Consider the following 20321-nt stretch of genomic DNA (forward strand, 5'->3'; position numbering starts at 1 on the left):
GGATCGACTTCAATCCTCTCATTCAAGGCCTTCTGTCATTTCTCTTTCTTTTGTTTATTCAAGGAAACGGCTCTTAGGTCACTTTTGTTCTGGGCTGTTAGAAGTGAACACAAGCATTTAGAAGGAGGTGGCAAATACTCCAAAAGCACGTCGAGGGAGTTTTCATAAAAGATCAGTTCAAAGGGCTCTTGTCAGCTAAAACGACCCATTAAAGAAGTGAGGAGCAGGGAAAATGCATTTTCCAAATTGAACAGTGGGATTTACAGTTGGTTTAACGCCGCTGACCCCTAACACGTTAATGTTTGGTTCGTGTCATCAGCCGTCCCTCTCCATCTTTTATCACCTCCATTGTCGAGCTATCTATTTAATTGAAAGAAGTTAATTGAATGAAAATGATCAACTAAGCTTGTATTAATATTGCTAATGGAACTTTCTTCTTGGCCATGTTTGGAGAGCGATGTCAGAAGGAGTTTGGGAAAGACCCATTAAGGTTTGCACTTAACCCAATGGGCTAATTAAGGAATGCTTATTCATTCCCAGAGTCAGGGGGTGGGTCTGCTCTGAGCCCATCTCCACGCACCTTTTACAGCATTTTGCACTCGCCATTATTGCGGACTCTGGTTGCCTCATGGTGATTGGCCGGGATTGATTGTCGGTCTATGAAAATGACACGTCTCAGAGAGGAGGGTTTCGATTGAGCTTATCCAGCTGGGGTATTATATGGAAATGGACTGGCTTTGAGTGTTATTGCATCAATGACACACGTGACATTATTCAAATGTGTCTGAATGTGTTTTTCACAGTAGCAACAAGGAGTCCTTTTATAATTGAATAAGAAAGTCTTGTTTTTTTGTTATAGCTCTAAGAACTTGATCTTTGCTTGTGTCCATTATATAACGGTATAAAAACCTTTTTCAGATTTTTTTTAAAGTGGCAATATAATTTATAGAAACTCCTGATACCAACCATCAACATTACAACAAAGCGAGCTAACTTCTTTTTAACGTCCCGTTAGACGGCCACTCTTGTACTCAAAGCACATTGAGCTGTAAAGCCTTGGCGTTCTCTGTCCGATGGCTGATGTCAGCAGACCTCGCTGGTAATTAACAAGGCTGGACATTGAGGGACGGTACAGGTCGTTTTTCTTTTATACTCCCCATAAATGGTGCACTAATGGCTAAATTCTCAAATTGCTTTTTTCCCCCTCTAAGAAGAAGCACTTCATCCTGTTCAAGAGACATTTAAAAAAAAAAAGGCTTCACTGGACACTTTGTTTTCAACTATTATGAATATTTTTGTTTTAGTGAAAGATGCTAATATGACTTCTTTTTTTTTTTTTTTTTTTGATCTACAACACAGGTCATCACTAACTTGGTGAAGATGCTGAAAGCTCGCGACATCAGACGACCTTTCTGTCCGGTGGGTCACTGGCTGTCTGAGGAGGTCAACATTCGGGCCGATAAGGTGCTTCACCTGCATCATAACACTTTAACTTTAGCTCAGATTTCCGTCTCAAATATCTTTTAGATTAACAAATAAAAAAAGGTATAGAGTGTATTTAAAAAGTTGGAGGTTAAGTACTAAAAATATATTTTGTTAAAATTGGCAGTATGCTTTGGGTGCTTTTACAAGTATCTTCTGTCATAGGTGAGTTGTCCACACAGTCTACCTGAGAGAAACTGAACAGAATGTTTATAAATAGTTTATCACACTGTTCTGTCTATTGTAATTTCACTCAAATTCTGAGAAAAGAATTTTTTTTCTTCAAATAATAAAAAAAAAGAAACAAAAATTTCAGTCTAGGGAAGTTTTGAAATTGAAAATGTTGAAAAAACTTTGAAACCTTAAAGCAACTATGGTTCTTCATCTTAAAGACAAGGTGATCTTCATCTTTACTTCTGTGTAGGTCACTCAGCTTTATGTCCCATCAGCAAGACACGTGTGGAGAACAAGAAGGATGGGGCGCATTGGACCTCTTCAGTCTACGCTTGATGGTAATATAGGCTACAGTCAAGCTTTTTAATTTGATATAAATGTACAAGATGGATTATTTTCCATAAAAAAAACTGTCTGTAGATGTTCTTTCTAAGTAGAGTTTGTACTTTGTGTCCCTACTTGCTCAAAGCTTATGTGTTACAATTGCGTTGTCAACCTTTTTTAAACTCATTAGAATCATGAAGTATTTCATTTAAGCATACTTATAATTATGTGATGTTAGGGTCATCTCGCCTGCCCACACAATCAGTGATTTCTTCCTAAAATCACTGCATCTGTTTGCCAACACAAATCAAGCTGGCCCTCTCATTTAGCCACATTCAGGTTAAAACACGGATGCACACAGGACTCATTAGGCTCACTTTTAACTACAGCGCTTTTCTCTGACATATAGTGTGAAAACAGGCTGATAACAATGTGTGTATGATCTCCCTAATGCCACTCAAAGCCTGTATGAGATAAATTCAATTAGCGTGAAAGTACCTGATGAACTCAGCCACATCTGGTGCATGTGTTTGTCTGGCCTTTTCTCATTTCCTTAAATGGACAGGCCCAGCGCTGATAAATGAGGTACGTATTGACCACTCGGAGGCCATATTTCTCCTCAAAGATGGAAACCTGATGGGAAAATGCAGATCAGGTTGACTAATTGGGCAGAATAATTGAGCTGCATTTGAACGACCAGGGTAAAGAGCAGTTTAGCAATTGGGGCGGTTTTTCCCCTCCTTTGAATTTAAGAAAACATTAACTTAGATGGGTTTACAAAATCAAAAAAGACAGAAAAGTGCAATCCTCATTTAGCTCATGCACACAGTTACAGAAAATACATAAAACAAGAAATTTAGTTGGATTATTGACCGACTTTCTAGACCTAAAGGTTTATGTGTTATGATTACTTTTAAGTTTACCTGTATGTGTCTTGACATATTTATTTAAAAAAAAGACAGAAAATATATTTTCTACATGGAGTCTTGATAAACAAGATGTACATGTGTTTATTTCTGCAGTTGGTTTTGAGCCTCCGCAGCTCTCTGTGTCTGAAGAGAGACACCTGGCCATCCTCACAGAGTTGCCTTTTGTTGTTCCATTTGAGGAGCGAGTCAAGGTATCCCACCGCTACATGAAACTAGAACACAAGCCTAAGAGTTGAATCATAATCAAACATTCAAATGTATTGTTTTTGGTTTCAGTGTTATGAATTTACCTCTTTCAGTGGTTTCTGGAATGTCTTAAAAAGCCCAGAATAAGTTCTCCACTCCAAACTGATACCATGTTTAGGTGCTTATCCTAACATCCCTGCTATGTTACTAAAGTAGAAGTGTGTTAAAATCACTCCAAAGTAGTGATTTTTAGTAGTTATTTGTGTCAAAGTTAAATATCTAGGTTTGAAGTTAAATAAACCTCTCAAGCATCCTTTTTTCTATTATTTTGTGATATATAAATGGGTTACAGTTAAAAAAAATTGTTGATAATATAAACCTCTTCACCTATCAATATATAAGATAAAACTGTATTTAGCTTGCATTAATCTCAAGAGAAAGTACTTGTTACAAACTCCATCGCTGGATGTACATCCTCCCTCCAGATCTTCCAGAGGTTGATCTCTGTGGACAAACGTGACGTGCAGGGGGATGGGCCTTTCCCTGACGGCATCAATGTCACCATCAGACGCAACTACATCTACGAAGACGCCTATGATAAACTCTCCCCAGAAAATGGTGAGACGAGCGTCGCTGTCATTTCAGTAAAAGCACTGCCATATGATTGTGTTATAAGTTGCGTTGGACTTAAAAAGTCCATGCACACGTCTGAAAAACTATTCTGTAACCTCTCCATAATTTTTTTTCATTTATACCGTGATGACGAACACCATAAGACTGAGATAGTTTACTAGATGCCCACGCTGCCACTGAAACTCTTGTTAAACTATATAAAACCCCGATAATAAGGACAAGGGTTAGAGTTTGCATAGAAGATGAAGGTTACCTCCATCCTTGGGCAGCATATTGAATTTCAGTAAAGCATAATTGTGATTCTGATTATTATAATGGATCACATAAAAACTGAATCAATTATTTTAAGTCACCTCTTTTGTGTTTGAGTTTGAAAGGGTACTCGGATGATGGGGGCACTCTGATTAAAAAGAGTAGTAGGCGACCTGGGTTGAAGACATGATCTATATCATTTGTGTGTCTATAAGTTAAAGCTGCTTTGATTTATCACTCTACATTTATTATTCTGGAAGACAACCTCGTATAGAATTGATCTGAATATTCTGTAGGTCAAGATGAGCAAGTTTTGTAAATAATGTTTGTTAAAGGAAAAGCCTTTTCTTCTTTTGTTGTGATGTTTTCAAAAATATTCACCGTGCCTTGGAAAAGTCTTAAACTTTATCCTTCAACCAAAAGGATAAAGTTACCGGTTGATGTGGAGCTCACGAGATGCGCTGTCACTCACATTGTTTTGCATATAATCCAAAAGGTTTTCAGGTTTTTATTTGGGTGAAAATTTTGTGAACAAAGTATAATTTTCTTTTACCTCACAGTTTATGCTCCCTGTTGTGTTTGGGTCTCTTCATTAAAATTGCACTAAAACGTATTAAGGTTTGTAAGAGGAATGGGAACATTCTAGGAATAAAAACAATTTAAATGACAAAAAATAACATTTAATAATTTAAATTCTGTGCTTTTGAAAAGTTATTTAAATTAATACATTACAACTACACAAACAGCTGCTTTAAAATCAGTTGCGTTTTCCTGTTCCTGAGTTCTATTTAGAAGAAAAATAACTATAACCATGATAAGCTAGAAAGGTAAATAGCCAGATTGCTAATGACCCTGCTAGAAATTGCTTTTAAACATATGAAAGAATAAATGAAGTACAAAATATGTTTTAAAAGACTCAAGACTGCTGGTCATAAATTAGTTGTTAAAATATATTTTTGTAAATATTTCCTTTAATTTGAATTCTACTGACTTGTTACTTAATCAGAACCGGACCTTAAGAAGAGGATTCGAGTCCACCTTCTCAACGCTCATGGTCTGGATGAGGCAGGCATCGACGGAGGCGGCATCTTTCGCGAGTTCCTCAACGAGCTTCTCAAATCGGGCTTCAATCCCAACCAGGGCTTTTTCAAAACCACCAACGAGGGTTTGTTGTATCCGAATCCTGCTGCAGAGATGCTGGTGGGCGACTCCTTCACGAGACACTACTATTTCCTGGGCAGGATCCTCGGAAAGGTGAGTGTGTCAAATTAAAGGTGGTCGGATAGAAACTCAAAAATCTGACCAGTGAATACAGTTGGCCACTATCAGGAAACGCTAACTACAACACTTTTCAGTGTGGATGTTATTACTGAGGAAAGAAGGATCAAAGTTCGCTATTTTGGTGTAAATGAGAAAACGTATAGTTAAGTTAGAAGAAGCACAGTGATGTAAGAAACTATTTAAAAGAAAAACGTGCAAAAGAGAGCAAGACTTTATCATACTAAGGCTAAAAAAAAGCTAAGTTGCTCTGTTTTATCCTATGAGCTAAAACATGGATTTAGAAATATTTACAACGTTTTTGAATTCCCTGGTAGCTGAAATGCGCTGTACAGATAGACTTGACAAAATTATGATCAGTGGATCTCTTCATTAGATGTGACAGTGTAAAGATCATACAATATTTTTGTAGAAAACTAGACCTTATTTGTTCCAAAAGCTTACATTTCTTAAATTTTTGAATAAAATTAGGTTTAGTGGTAACAGCTGGAATTTAACTATGCTGTAAGACACCGTTTGCCTGCTCCTTTACTCCTCTGATGCAGCTGTTTATTAGAGCCTAATGTTTTTAAATCATCTCTAATGCAAGTGGTGATGATTGTTTATCAAGATGCCTTCCTCATGAGGGAGCCATCATCTCAACACCAAGAGGAATTACCTCATGACAAGTGGTCGCCTCTCAATTAGGGCTTCCATTAGCGGATGATTCCTACCTCTTGTTTGTGTAGTGACTGCATTTGGCTAGCATTAAATCAACAGCCTCACAAAGACAGGACATAAATAAGCGTTCAAAGCATGTGGTAATAGCATTTTGATCTGTTTTACAGTCAGGAACATCCAGGGCTCTTCTCTCTTAAACAGTCTCGGATGTTGTGGTCCACTTACCGGAGCGTCATAACTCCTGCTCCTCCTCTTGTTTCCTTTTCTTCTCTATGTTCTGTTCAAGTGAGAAGCAATCAATCTGCTCCTACAGTTCCTGCATCTATCTCGCTGTGCTCTCTGTAGCTAATGGTCGAGGCAATTAGTCTGAGGGAAATTAATTTGAATTTGACTTTCAATTAACCCTACCTTTAAGTTCCTCTTTCTCCATAAAAATGGACGTTTGAGTGGCCATTTGAGAGGCGTATTGATATTTGTTTAGTGCCCGTTATTGCCTGGATAAAAGGCGAGCAGTTTATATGGATTGAAATTGCATCACCGCTGCCGCAGCGCGTGTGGTGCACATTGCAGCTCAAAGGACACAGGAGATTAATATTCTTAATTAATGTCCGAGGCGTGCCATTGTTGTGGAGGTGATGTATTACAGGCGGGAGTGGCTTGTCTGGGGGTACTCACTGAAATGGGATTGAGCATCAGAATAGAGGCCGGGCATCATCCCTCTTCCTCACTTGTCCACCCCGTTGACAAGCTGAAAGATTTAAGCTACACATATTGAAAACATGCACAGAGGGTTGCTTTGCATTTCTGGATTTGGCCTAAAGATTAGAGCGCTGCTTTCTCTTTTTCACATGCCACTGGTACGAGCCGTGAGAGATTCTCCCCGACTCATTACCACCAAACCTCCGCCCTCATCAGCAGCACTTCTTCTCACTTCGTAATCGCTCTGATCCTCCCTGAGCTCGGCATCCTCTCTGCAGACGTGTGAAAGCGTTGCTGCTCTGATTGATAAAGATGCGTGTGAAAGGCATTATAATTTTATTGATTCATAATGTTGTAAATTAAGGAATTTATTTGGCAGCTAACAGAACGCACCTGCAATGCCGCTGGCATTTATTCCACCTGATGGTGCCGCGATCTGCTTTAATTGCGTTGCCACTGCACTCACTTATATTAAAAGGCTCCGGGCCATAATAATTAATTCTTTCCAACCCAAGTCATTTTGGCACAATTTCTGGCAATAAACACTCATAAATAAGGCTGGTGGCATAGAAAAAATAAGGCTACAAGTTTTCTCCATATACTTATTGCTGCCTCTTCCCGGCACAAGTGTTATTGATAGGTTTCAAGGGGCCACGCAGCGCATATGGTCTGAAATTAGTGCCGGCCATGAGAGTAACACTAAGTGGATTATTTTGCATAAAAAATAGACAATGTTTGAAGTTGCGCAGTTAACCTGTGTTTAGAAAATAGCTGTGATTTATGCATTTGTGTGTGTTTAAGATGCATGCATTATGGAAATCCTCTAGATTTATAATCCATTTAGCTGATGCGGTCAGGGTTTTTAGCGCTATCATTTATAAGAACCTGTATATTTTAATGTCTCCAATAGGTTCGTTTTCTACTATTCCAGTACATTAGCTTAGGGGTTTTATGAGTCACCTGCCCGGTTGCACTTCTTAATTGCATTTAGGGTCAAGGTGAGAATCGACATTTATAAAGTTTGAATCAAGGGAAGAAGAAGCCGAATATGCATGTTCAAGATTGATTGGACTCTGTTTTGATCTCAAACGCTGTGATCAGTTTAGCCTGACTGCTGAAAACCTTTTGTGTTCAACAGGAAGTTACATGATTGAATATTTACTTATGGGACAGTGCTTGACGCAAACCATTGTCCGTATAGTACAACTGATGCAAAAATATTTCTACCATTTAGGCATTTTTATGTTCTGTCACTTAACCTCAGACTTCAGGGTGTTTTATGCAAAGGATCAACTCAAAATAATGCACTATTGTGGAGTAGAAAAATGATTGATTGTTATCAATTCTGTTTATTTTGATTCACCTCAATAAAATCCGGTACAACCAATTGCCTTTAGGAGTAAAAGTGAAAAGTAATCAGAGTTTGGAGAATTGCACTATAAAAGTGTTTCTACAGAACTCAGAGATGTTGAGTTAATTTACACACCACACTTTCCAGACTATTATTTTAAGAAATGTGAAAACCATGTACAGTCTTGCACTGCTTTGTGTTGGCTCATTCACTCAAAAACATTACATTTTGAGGATTTAACATGACAAAATAAAAAATTACTTTGAGGGCCTCGTTACTAATGTCGGTGTTTCTCCTCAGGCACTCTACGAGAACATGCTGGTAGAATTGCCCTTTGCCAGCTTCTTCCTGTCCAAACTTCTGGGAACCAGTGCAGACGTGGACATCCACCACCTTGCCTCTTTAGACCCTGAGATGTATCGCAACCTTCTGTTCCTCAAGAGCTACGAGGGCGATGTGGAAGAGCTGGGCCTCAACTTCACTGTGGTCAACAACGACCTGGGAGAAGCTCAGGTAACTCGACCGACCGAATATGACAAATGGCTCTTGTGTGTTTATTTTTCAGCTCTGTTTCTTTCTTCTGTTTGGTTTCTCTTTGTGGCGTTAATAATTCATTTCCCGCCTGATGCACCACTTCTCAGCCCTGACAGAGATAAAGCACGTCACTGCTGTCGCTCCAAGCCCTGCTGCAGTGCAGAGGACGCAGCAGCTCTGTTGACCGTTCCGGCCTGCCTTTTGCTCCACAAATTATCTCACACCATGCATGACAGAAGCAGCCAACAGCTCTTAAGCATGTCTCCTTCTCTCTCCAAAGCTGTGCTCAGACCTGATCTCTACATGGAGCCCCTGTTTGCTCAGGACCTTAACGTGTCTTATTAGCTCTTCTCAAACAACACCTGAAACAGCAGAGTTACAATGTGGCCCTTTCTGGTCACCAAATAGAGCGCAACAGAGGAAAACAATTTGTGGAAGATTAGGCACACCCGGGAGCAGTCTGCCCTGCATTTGCCCTTGTGAGATAGCCAAAGCAAGCAAGATAACAGCAGTAATTCTTTTACATTAGCACATAATCAGAATCTGGTGGGAGGGAGAAAAGGCAGAAAATGGATTCCTGAAAGGTGGAGTTTGCAGCACTATGGGAATGAACAGATTAGATGGACCCCATTACATTAAATGCCAGTGTATTCTCAGCATTGCTGCACTGAAGCTTAGTGTTTTTTGTTGAGAATGCATGATGGGGGTCCTTATTAGTGCTTTCTGTAGGTTTGATGAACAAATATCTTTTAAAGCATTTTTCAACCCGAGCTCAACAACAGATGTGCTAGGTTTGAATTCATGGAGATTTATCTACAACTCTGGATGTTAGTTTGTTTACCATCCATCATTATGTCAGCTTTTTTCTTTTCTTTTTCCTTTCCTGTTTCCTTTTTTCTTTTTGTCCTTTCATTTTCCTTTCTTCAGGGGCAGTATTTACATTCTGAGCACTGTAGAAATATCTGTTGTAGAATTGTTGTATTTTTACTTTACAAATGTACTAAAAAGAACTGAGAACTCTGAAAAACTATGCCTGGAAGTTCAACATAAATGTGCAGAAACCCCGGTAATGACTACAGCTCCGTAAATGCCTCGTTTGTGTCTGTTCCAGGTGGTGGAACTGAAGCCAGGAGGAAAAGATATCCCGGTGACAACAGCCAACCGGATAGCTTACATCCATTTAGTGGCTGACTATAGGCTCAACAAACAGATCAGGCCTCACTGCCTGGCCTTCAGACAGGGTCTGGCCAATGTGGTCAACCTTGAGTGGCTGCGTATGTTTGATCAGCAGGAAATCCAGGTGCTGAATTACTGAACCAAACAAAGATTAGATTTTTTTTTTTTTTTTTTGTAGCATACATTTAAAAAGCATGTTTCTTGCCTCATCCTGACAGGTGCTGATATCTGGGGCTCATGTTCCGATTTGTCTCGATGACCTGAAAAACTTCACAAACTATTCAGGTAGGTTCTTATTATCGCTGCACAATATTAGGAAAACTTGCAGAATGCAGTAATGTAGGTGAATGTTGCCAAAATGATGGAAGTTGAGCTATGTAAGCAATCTCATAGGTATTACATAGGAAGAGCTCAAGTGTTAGCTTAATTTTAAAAGCTTTGTTAAACCCTTGTTTGAAGCTTAGATGTTTATTTATTTATTTATTTTTTATGAAATTACACATTTAAAATCTCTTTGGCAGCTGAGCTAACAAAGAGGTTTAAATTGAACCCCTCTGTTTTATTTTGTAGTATTATTAGATTAGTGTAAAACTGAAGGAATGAGTACAAAAAATTATATAATTGCAAAAATAAGCTCCACAATGCTATTGTAACCTCTTAGCTAATGCTCAGATATCTTTCAAAATATAAATTTTGTCTTTACATGTCTTTATTTTTGTAAAATTAGATTTCGGACTCCTAATGAACTTTAAGGCCCAAAGCTGATGTACATCTCATGTGTTGCATTTGTATAGTTTTCATGAATCTATGCTCACTTATTTTCTTTAATTAGGCTTTGATCATGCACAACATGAGGTAGTAATATGGTTTCTGTTCAATAATTTCTTTTAGGTGGATACTCTGCTAACCACCCCGTTATTCAGATCTTCTGGGAAGTGGTCGAAGGATTTACAGATGAAGAAAAACGCAAACTGTTAAAGTTTGTCACCAGCTGCTCCAGACCTCCGCTGCTAGGCTTTAAGGTGAGCAATCTTCCAGACTTAGACTTCCTCTTTTACTTCCTGTATGTTTTCATCCCAACGTTTACTCCTATTTGAAGCAGGTTTCCAAACCAGACAGAAGTTCAGTTAATGTGCCTTTATAAAAATACCCAGACTGATAAGAACCCTAATAATGATAATTTTCCTATTAGTTGTGCTTAGAAAAGGTCTCTTTGGTGAACTCTTATCACCACGTTCGCTATTGTGTTATAGTTCGTGACCTTCCTCTGTGGAAGAAGTCTGTCTGCAGCTCTGTGTGTGTCTGGAGACCTTGGCTGGACAAATACTGTCATTCTGAAGTTGGTAGATGGTTAAACTCTTCACCTTTTTTCCGAATGGGTCACGTGGCAGAAAGCAGCAATAGCTGCAGAGATAAATTGCCTCGAAACTACGTCTGTCTCCTTCTGAATATCATTTTAAAAGTCTTGAATCATTACAGCAAATTATATCTAAAACGATGTCCTAATTGGAAGCCATTCAGGTTTTTCATTGACCTGATTTATGGGACACTTAGAAAGATACAGTGAAATGCTAGAAAGTGTTGGTCAGGGCTATTAAAGAGTTTTTATGCCACACTTTGTCCCACCAAGAGCTGCAGGTCTATAGTGCCTTGCATAAGTATTCATACATCTTGAATTTTTTTCACTTTTCTTTCATTACAACCACCTTTAATGTGTGTAATTAGGAATGGATATGATAGACCAACACAGAGTACTGCATAATTGCGAGGAAGGAAAGTAATACATAATTTTATAAATGTTATTTTCTATAAAAAATGTTTTATGTGCATTTTAAAGTAACACTTTAGAACGAGTTGATGGAAATAGCTAAATTTGAAATAACTTTGTCAGTTTAGCAAAAAAAACGTTTTCACGCTCTCTTGGGGTGATTTTTGACTTTTGCGAAAACAAGTCAATCTCCTAAAGGGGAGATGGAAACACACTTGCAGAATAAGATCTGATGTGGCAAACACTCCTATCCACTGGTGGGTCTATGTCTTAACATAGACATGAAACTCTAAAACTCTAAAATCTAATACTCCATCTCACAGGGGAGAACTGTATATTTTTCTGATATGTGTGATCTGTGCAAGTTTGCAACCTGTGCATCTTGTTTATTACATCCATGTGTAACGTCTACATCTAATGAAGTTGTGCTTTGTATAGCCTGGTTAATTTGTTCCCAACCAGTAGATGGAAACATGCCTAATTTGCATTTTCTTTTTTGTGACATTTTTAAAGGTTTGCTCAAAATTCACGTGACAGTTGGATGGAAACATAGCTTGTGTTTGTCAAAAAGCTTAAAACATGTAATTTAGTGGTGTGAATACTTCTGCAAAGCACTATAATGTACTTCTATTTAATAAATTAGAATATCATTGAAAGTTCATTCATTACAGTAACTCAATTCACTAAGTGAAACACAGATTAATTGCACACTGTTTTCAAGCCTTCATTTTTGTTAATTATGGTGATTTTCTGTACATATTTAATAAAAACGCATTATTTAAAGTTACAGTTCTATATTAGACCAATAAACAGCATTTTCAAGGCAGAAATATGGGTTTTATAAAAAGTATGTTTAGTACCTGCTTTAATTTTATTTTTAAAAACTACTTCTAATCTGACAAATTAGCCTCATTGAAATGCTTTTTTAAATTTATTAAATATGACTGTGATTAAGTTTTGTTCTCACTGCCATTAGTCAAGAAAATATTTGTCTTGCTTTAAACTTGGAAGTGACGACACTAAACTTTAAATCCTTCAAGCTTTAAATGATCCCCTCCCTTCTCATTTACTAAGTTTGACTTTGGCCAGCATTCAGATACACCGCCCCTCCCACACAGATGCCTCACTTGAGACTTAAAGGGTGGTAATTTGTGGGGGGGTGACCCCTGACCTAGTCCTCGGCTCAAGCCAGCAAAGCCTTAATTAGCTGTCGTGAAAACTGCCCAGGATTCATTAGAGGAGAAATAGCTCTGTCAAGAGAAGCCATTTAAAAAAGGTGATGGAAGCTGTCTTTTTTTTTCTTGCTCCTCAAAATGATAGTTGTGGTAATGATACTTTTTCAATAGGCAATGATAGTTTAATACGGTAATTGTCAGAAAAATGGGGTCATTACAGCAAAGCTCCTGAAGGGCCATTTAATTGGGTAAGTATAGCCGGTGGGACATATAGTCTAACGTTAAATATCGTGATGGAATCAGGGCGGAGTAGTTTGTACGTGATGGAAACCGTCAGTGTCACAGTTTACAGATGAAGTGGCCTCATCAGCTGCGAGGTTTGATTTTAAAAAAAATGCCAGATGGACAACATGAAACGACTATCCTTTTAGCGTCTCAGCCAAGGGTCAACCTCTGAGCCCATCTCCCCCCTCAATATCTTTCAAAGCACTAAGCTGATTTCCTAAATTTATACTTTGGCTTTATTCGTTTGGCTCTTTACACATTTAATCCCTTGTGAAATTTGACATTTATTGCTTAATCGGGATGGGTTTGGAAATTGGGATCATTACCGACACGTGTTGATTCATTCTCCGTCTGGCTCTGAAGACGTTCATCCACCTCGCTCAGCTAATTAACTCCAGACGTCACTGGGATCGAAAAAACGTTTAGGAAGATATACAAAATCACAACATGTGCAATAAATATTTAATCAAACCTAAATGGGCTTTATAGTTTTTATTAGTTGTGGACTGTTTACCCACTAACTTCAGGATGTTGGCAAGAATTGCATTTTACTTAGAAGCACCAAGAAACTGGCTGATGAGTGGAACTGGCAAAATTCCATCTAGATAAGCCCCGACGGGTGACTAGCCAGATGAAAATTTAAAAATCAGTGAACACACTATAACAAAATGAAGCTATGATAAGCAGGCAAATTCAACTCAAAAAAACCATTATTATTATTGTAAAATCGGATTAGAAACATCCAGAGATATTTCAGCTGCCCTCAAATATATGTAATCAGTGATTTTTTTTTTTTTTGCCTACAGGAGCTTTATCCAGCCTTCTGCATTCATAACGGTGGAAGTGACCTGGAGCGCCTGCCTACAGCCAGCACCTGCATGAACCTGCTCAAGCTCCCAGAGTTCTGCGACCAACACTTGATGAGGAGCAAGCTGCTATATGCCATCGAGTCGAGCGCCGGGTTCGAGCTCAGCTGAGCCGGGACAAAACGTTTGTCCGTTTCAGTGCCGGCGGACCCGACGCGACTGAGGTGGCTTTAGAGTAAAAGACTCTAAATAGAAGAGAGAAGGCAAAAAAAATGCACTGATTGATTATTGTGTTTCTGTCAGCGTGTGTGAGTGCCAAGTAAAAGAAAAAAAAAGGGAGAGACTTAGTGGGATGTTTTCTTTTAAACCCTTGTTTTTAGGACATTTTTAAATCATTTTTGAGAACCATACAGAAGATCAGTGTTGCATCTGACATTTAAATGCAGATGACGGTAAACAAGAGCAATGGCAACTCACTGTGTCATTTAATGACGTGAACTATTGTTTTTCCACCAAATACAAAGTAGTGTTGTATTAAAAAGGCAATATGGCAGCTTGTGGTACACCAAAGGCTGCTGAGAGGGACCGTCTTTGCCTAGAGCTAACAAAGTGTTTTCGTGTAGAGGTCACTGAAATTCCAGTTTTTGTCATTTCTAAGTAACTGTGCCTTGCAATAGTATTTATACCCCACAATTTTTTTCCGTTTTATTAAAAACGTTATGAATCACTAAGTAAGGAATAGTTAAGTGGAAGGATAAGAATGTAAGATTTTAGATCTAAAAGAAAATTATGCATGCATTTGTATTCAGTTCTTTTAGTTCAGTCAACCAATTGTTTGTTTTTTTTCTTCTTTTTTTTTTACAAAACAGCTCAAGTTCCATCTGGTTATATTGAGTCTCTGTGAACATCAATTTTCCAGTTTTTCCACATATTCTCAATTATCGTTAGGTCTGGACTTTGACTAGGCCACTCTAAACCAGGAATATGATTTGTTCTGGCTTTCTGCTGTATCTCTGACTACAATAAGGTTTTTGTTCTGCTGGTAGATTACCCGAGTCTTCTTTCATCTTCTGTTTTTCCTCCAGGACATCTAGCCCCATTAATCATTGCATAAACTTTGATCAGCTCTCCTGTCTAGTAAAACAGCTCATAGCATAATGCTGCTCCCATCATGTTTTGCTGTGGGGAGATAGTGTTCAGGATGATGCGTAGTTCATTTTTCTGTAAAGGTTCAGTGTGTGGCTCATCTGATTTGAGCAACTTCTTTCACCTGTTTGCCTACATGCCCTACATTCCCACAACCCCTTAAAGGCCTTTGGGAAAATGCAAACGGGACTTCTTGTGGCTTTTTTTTTTCTTCCATAAAGGCTCAGTGTACAGACGATATACCTAATAGTTGCTCTATTATATCTCTGCAGCTCCCCCAGAGTTACCAGTGCTCCATTACTACTACTCAGATTTTTTGTGGTCTTTCATTCTCCAGTTTCATCCCTTTTCTATTAATCAATTAGTCTTTATGAGGCTCTTTTATCACTGTCATCCAACAAACCTTCGAGGCATTTGGAGGATTTCTCTGGGCTTTATTAAAGGGTACGGGGATGAAAAGAGTTGAAAACAAATGCATGCATGTGCTGCTCTGTCACAGAAAACCCAATGAACGACATACAAGTTTATGGTTGTAACATGGTAAAATATGGAAAAGATTAAGGGCTATGAAAACGTTTGCAAGGCACTGTAACTTGTGTTAAGTTTTATGTCTAAAAACCATTCTCCACACAGTGTCTGAAATCTCGAGAAGACTAGACTTGCTGGGATAAATTAGAGGAAAGCATTATATGATTACGGCTTTGTTAATATGTATATGTTATAAACCGCTCTTGTACGACTCATGTATTTGTTATTTGTACAGGTTTGTTTCCGTTCCCCCATGTACCCGCTTAGGTGAACAGTTTTTTTCGCCTGATCAGCACATGAAGGCTTGTGTCCTACTGATGACCTGTGTACCAACAGGGTGGAGAGAGTGAATATGGATATGAATAAATCCGCTTTTCTTTTTGCATTTTCCGTCCATTAGCCGTCCAGTTTTTCTTGTTACTTGTAATTTACAGTAATGACCGAGACATAAAACGGTGCTTTGTGGGGAAATTTCCGCTCCGAGTTTTACGGCCTCTGACATATAATTAAAGAAACATCCAGTTAAGAAACACTGAGCAGAACTGTTCTGGCCTTGAGATGCATTATCGGGTTGAGCACAAATTAAGATTGTGTGCGTTTATCATAAATCTCTCTGCCCCCCGATGCAGCATGGCCCGGGAAGACGTCCATTCCTTTTTGGACCGAGTCCATCTCTCCGTCCTATCCTTCTCTTTCTCACTCCCCGCTCAGCTGAAATGACCAGCGTCTCCTCTTGTGTCGACGCCGGATCCTCTACTCTTCAACTGGGCCAGAGAACTCATAGTGGTAATTGGGTCTTAAAAACTGGACTTGTCGTTGAAATGAGGGATTTATCTCAATTACTGTGAGATTTATTTAGGTCTATTACCTTGTGATGGATTGCAACTGACAATGTTAATGCAGGATGTTATGAATCTTCTCCAGTATATACTTTTTTTAAAAATGGATGTCTGATGTTTGTTGATTTGATTTGAGAGAAAACATTTGTTTGTTTTTTTATATATATATAAAAGGCAAGTACCATTGATACACAAGTTAAGTACTTTACAGAAGAACAAAATCAAAACAAACAAAACAGAAAGGTGTCTCATAAAAGAATAAAACTGAGCCCTAATAAAAATAGTAGGTTAAAATGGCTATATTTAAGCTAATAAAAAGCCAATACATGTTAGAAATGAAAAGCACCATTGTTTAAGTTTTAGTCCAAAACAGATTGAAGAAGTCTGACGTGAAGAAGTTACACAATTACCTGATTATCAACTCTGAAAATATATTTAGACCATCAAGATTTGAAAATGCTATTTGAACAGATGGGCATTTTGTCCTGAAAACTGTAAGCGTAGATATCTACAAGTAACTGCTAGCTGAAACTAAATGTGTATTTGGGCTATTCTGTTTTTGCTTATGACATACTGCCATCTGGTGGCTGATTTGGTACTTGAAAACATTTTAAGCATTTCAAGGTTGTTTTTTTTTTAGCTGCAAGAAGAAAAAGACCATGTGTCAGACGATTTCTTCTCCAAGCCCTCTCATCTCCAAGGATGAGATTGAGTAAACGTCATCATTTCAAAACTCGCGAATTTTAACAGCGTGTGACATTTTGCCTGTCTAGACATGATCTGGGAGTTGACCAACCTTGTCTTCATTTTAAAATAATGCTTGTTAGCAGTAGTTAATACTACATTTAATTTGTTTTAAAGTTTACAGTTACAAGCCATTTTTGTCTCCTTGTGAAATGCATCTACAGTGATAGCAGTCCGATAAATACATAAAGATCTTTATTACATCATTTAGACACGGCTACTGCGAGCATAAAGCATATTAACCTGTTCATAGTGTCTATTGCTGTCATTTCTTTTGTACTTTATCTACATTCTGACTGTCCAGAATGCACTGTCTAATCAATAGATGTGTGTAATTTTCATTGTGTTCTCTGTAGCTTGCAAGTTCTGCCGCTGGATTGAACTGCAAAACAGACTTTAATTTCTTTTTGAAAATCAAAATTTAAGAGATTTGATCTTTAGACTCAGTGTGGCTCAAATTTAAGTCAATGTTTCCCATGTGGAAAAAAATCATAGATCCTGTGAATGTGAATGTCATTGACGATTTTTTTTATGCTAGTGTCCTCTAGTGACAATAGTCAGAGAAGGTGAGAGGAGATTACATTTATTTTTAATGAGAAGCAGGAATTTTAATTTTAATTGAAATTTAATTGAAATGTTTAAAAGCAATACACAAATTATGTTAGTTAATTGTTTTTTATTATTGTATGTTTTATATTGTTAGTAATCTATGGCTTGTGAAATACACCCTAACCTTTTTAAACCTTTAGTTTACTAGAAGTCCCTTGAAATAAAATCTCTTTTTTGGGGGGGGAGAGACCTGTCCATGCCAAGAGGCACACCAGTGCACTGTAAACTATTAGACACAGAAAATTAAAGCGTCCTAAAACAGCCGTAAATACAAAATAAATAAAAGCCAGGATGGAGCATAAGATTAAGACATCGTTAAAATAATTAAAAAGGTGTTTAAGAATAGCAAAATGCTCTTCAGTTAAACCAATTTTAAATAGTTATTAATTTTAATTAGTTTTGCAAATTACTCCATGACCAAGATGCAGTGGAAAAGAAAGTTCTGATCAAATTTTGCCGAGCTGATGTGAGGAGCGGATTTTGTGTCCACTCCTGACTGGAGACATGAGATGAAGCAATGCTGCCACAGTCTTTCACATTATTACAGGATACATAACATAAGTATTGTTTTCTTAATCTGTCGATAGATGGCGCACCATTTACACCATCTTCGTCCATGCCGGATAGCGTCTGTTCCTTCCTATAAACTAAATGTTATTAACGATATATCGTTTTAAGTCGGTAACTCCGTTTAAAAATATTCGGTTTAAACCCCCAATGTACCTCCACTGCAAGATGTCTAATGAATTTTCACAGTGAATAGCAGGTCAGTGATACCGGAGACGCAGCGTTTGTGTGGCCGCTGAAAGACGTGCTACCTTTAGATATTCCTCGTAAATATAGATTGCAGAATAAAATTATGCTTTGTATTTTTGTTGTTGTACAAACTTAATGAATTCTCATCGATGGTAAGACAATAATCGAACTCAACATTGGAAATTAAATGCAACATAATCAAAATTGTATTCGAATAGTCGTATAATTTCTTCTTTCATGTAAGTTATTGTTATTGGGGTTTATTGCAAATTGTATCTGTTTCTAGATTTGTGATTCGAGATATATTATGAATATTTTTACGGCTGCAAAAGTACAGCTTTTAAAGGATACCCATAAAAAGGCCGATTGTTGGATTTCCCGCAGCACCTGAAAGCAGCAGTCGCAGCTAGTGGGCAAGGCCAAAAAACCTCCACCATCATTATTAACCAGCTGCCGCCGACTGCAGCTACATTTTCTGTTCTCAGGAAAAATATAGTCTGAACAGCAATAACAGAGAGAGGTGGCATAAAGGTGGAAATCTTTGTTTCAGAGGTATGTATTGTAATATTTACGTTGTTTAATTTTTTTACGGAACATTAAACGCCTTAAGGCTGGGATCGGCCTCTAAATTCGGTTAAAACCTGCCGTGCCGCATAGAGTCATATTGTGATGCTGTGTTGTCCTCTGTGCTGTCGTTGATAATATACTTAAGTTATTAACGCCTTTTTATGTCCGATTTCACTTTACGCCTGCACCCATACAGGCGGTTTTTGAAATCGTAGCGGGGGGTCTTCTACGGTTTAGCAAATCAAGCTAATTGCTATTACTAGCCACGACTGTTAACTAAATAGCATTAGCTGTTCTACAGTTAGCTAGTAACTATCAGCAACTGTTTAAACTGTGTTTATAAGTAGTGTTTATTGCGCAGGTTACGAGAACCTCAAGTTCATGTTTTGGCTCATAATGTCCTAAAATCTTGGGGTAAAGCTATTGTTAGCAAGACAAGGTCCACAGTCTAATGTTAAAATTACCATGACTTTGCCTTTTGAGGTCGTTTATTTTTTTTTGCGTAAAGTTGTTTATTTTTAATTGGTGTGTCGCTAATAGTTTCTACTGCAAAGTGCGTTTCAAGCTGAGAGACTTACTAGAAGTTTCTGTATCTGATCGACCGCATTTTAAGTGCTAACACGCTAGTTTAGGCGTGTGATTGGCCTGTTTGTGCTAATTCTAAGAAAACCTGAACATATTTAGTAGTTTTCCATTTAACATTTAGTGATTAAAATTACCATAGGTTAACAAGGATAGTTGCTATTGGGGACAGAGTCCCTGGGGGAATGATTAGGTTTCAACAAATGATAGTGATTCATCAACTCTGAATTTAGCATTTAATCTGTCAATTTATTTTTATTAATCTAGTATTTTCAATATTATTCTGGTTTTCCTGTTCCTTCCATAATAAAAATATTTTATACCAATCCTTAATATTTGGGGAATTAATTTTGAACCATTTCTTGCAATGTTTTTTCTTGTATCAATGCCGATCCAAATAAGTGTATTATTTATGTCTATCTGCCGAGAAAAGGCGAGGAAGGTGGGAATGTTATGGCATTTACAGCAATTATTTTAAAATGTTTAAAAGTAATTTTGAACCAGGCCTTATAAAGTAGGGTTCTTGGAACACATTATGGCACATTTGTTTTCTTGTGTTTTTAGCAAGTTATTGTTTCATTAATAGATCATAGAAAACTTTAAATGCACAAATATGTTGAAAACTTTTACCTTTTTTAAAAAAAATTTAATTGTATAGCTGCTCACTTATGTTTTTCTTCAGATCTATTTTTATTTGGATAGAAAACTGCTTATGAAGTCTACAGTTGAAATGCAGTGTTCCCGAGTCCCAGTTTAATGACTTTGATAGTATCTTAGTGTGTCATTTCCTTGTTATCACAGACGGTAAAACTCTACTGAGTATTATGTGTTGTTGCAT

General features: G+C 37.7%; 2 protein-coding genes across 3 annotated transcripts in view; both read left to right on the forward strand.

Moving 5' to 3' along the window:
- ube3c (ubiquitin protein ligase E3C) overlaps positions 1–15780 on the forward strand; it is a 28048-nt gene extending 12268 nt beyond the window's left edge. Inside the window, exons 15-24 of the mRNA XM_032551753.1 lie at positions 1360–1464; positions 1907–1994; positions 3003–3100; positions 3581–3713; positions 4987–5234; positions 8269–8481; positions 9614–9802; positions 9897–9963; positions 10570–10700; positions 13713–15780. Coding sequence (XP_032407644.1) covers positions 1360–1464; positions 1907–1994; positions 3003–3100; positions 3581–3713; positions 4987–5234; positions 8269–8481; positions 9614–9802; positions 9897–9963; positions 10570–10700; positions 13713–13883 — 1443 coding nt within the window. The 3' untranslated portion in view covers positions 13884–15780. The remainder of the gene's footprint in view (positions 1–1359; positions 1465–1906; positions 1995–3002; positions 3101–3580; positions 3714–4986; positions 5235–8268; positions 8482–9613; positions 9803–9896; positions 9964–10569; positions 10701–13712) is intronic.
- Positions 15781–18716: 2936 nt separating this feature from the next.
- dnajb6b (DnaJ heat shock protein family (Hsp40) member B6b) overlaps positions 18717–20321 on the forward strand; it is a 28930-nt gene continuing 27325 nt past the window's right edge. For both annotated transcript variants that reach the window (XM_032551754.1, XM_032551755.1), the window contains exon 1: positions 18717–18886. The gene's annotated coding sequence lies outside the window, so the exon portion shown is untranslated. The remainder of the gene's footprint in view (positions 18887–20321) is intronic.

The sequence above is a fragment of the Xiphophorus hellerii genome, chromosome 21 (assembly GCF_003331165.1).
Source record: "Xiphophorus hellerii strain 12219 chromosome 21, Xiphophorus_hellerii-4.1, whole genome shotgun sequence".
Taxonomy (NCBI): domain Eukaryota; kingdom Metazoa; phylum Chordata; class Actinopteri; order Cyprinodontiformes; family Poeciliidae; genus Xiphophorus; species Xiphophorus hellerii.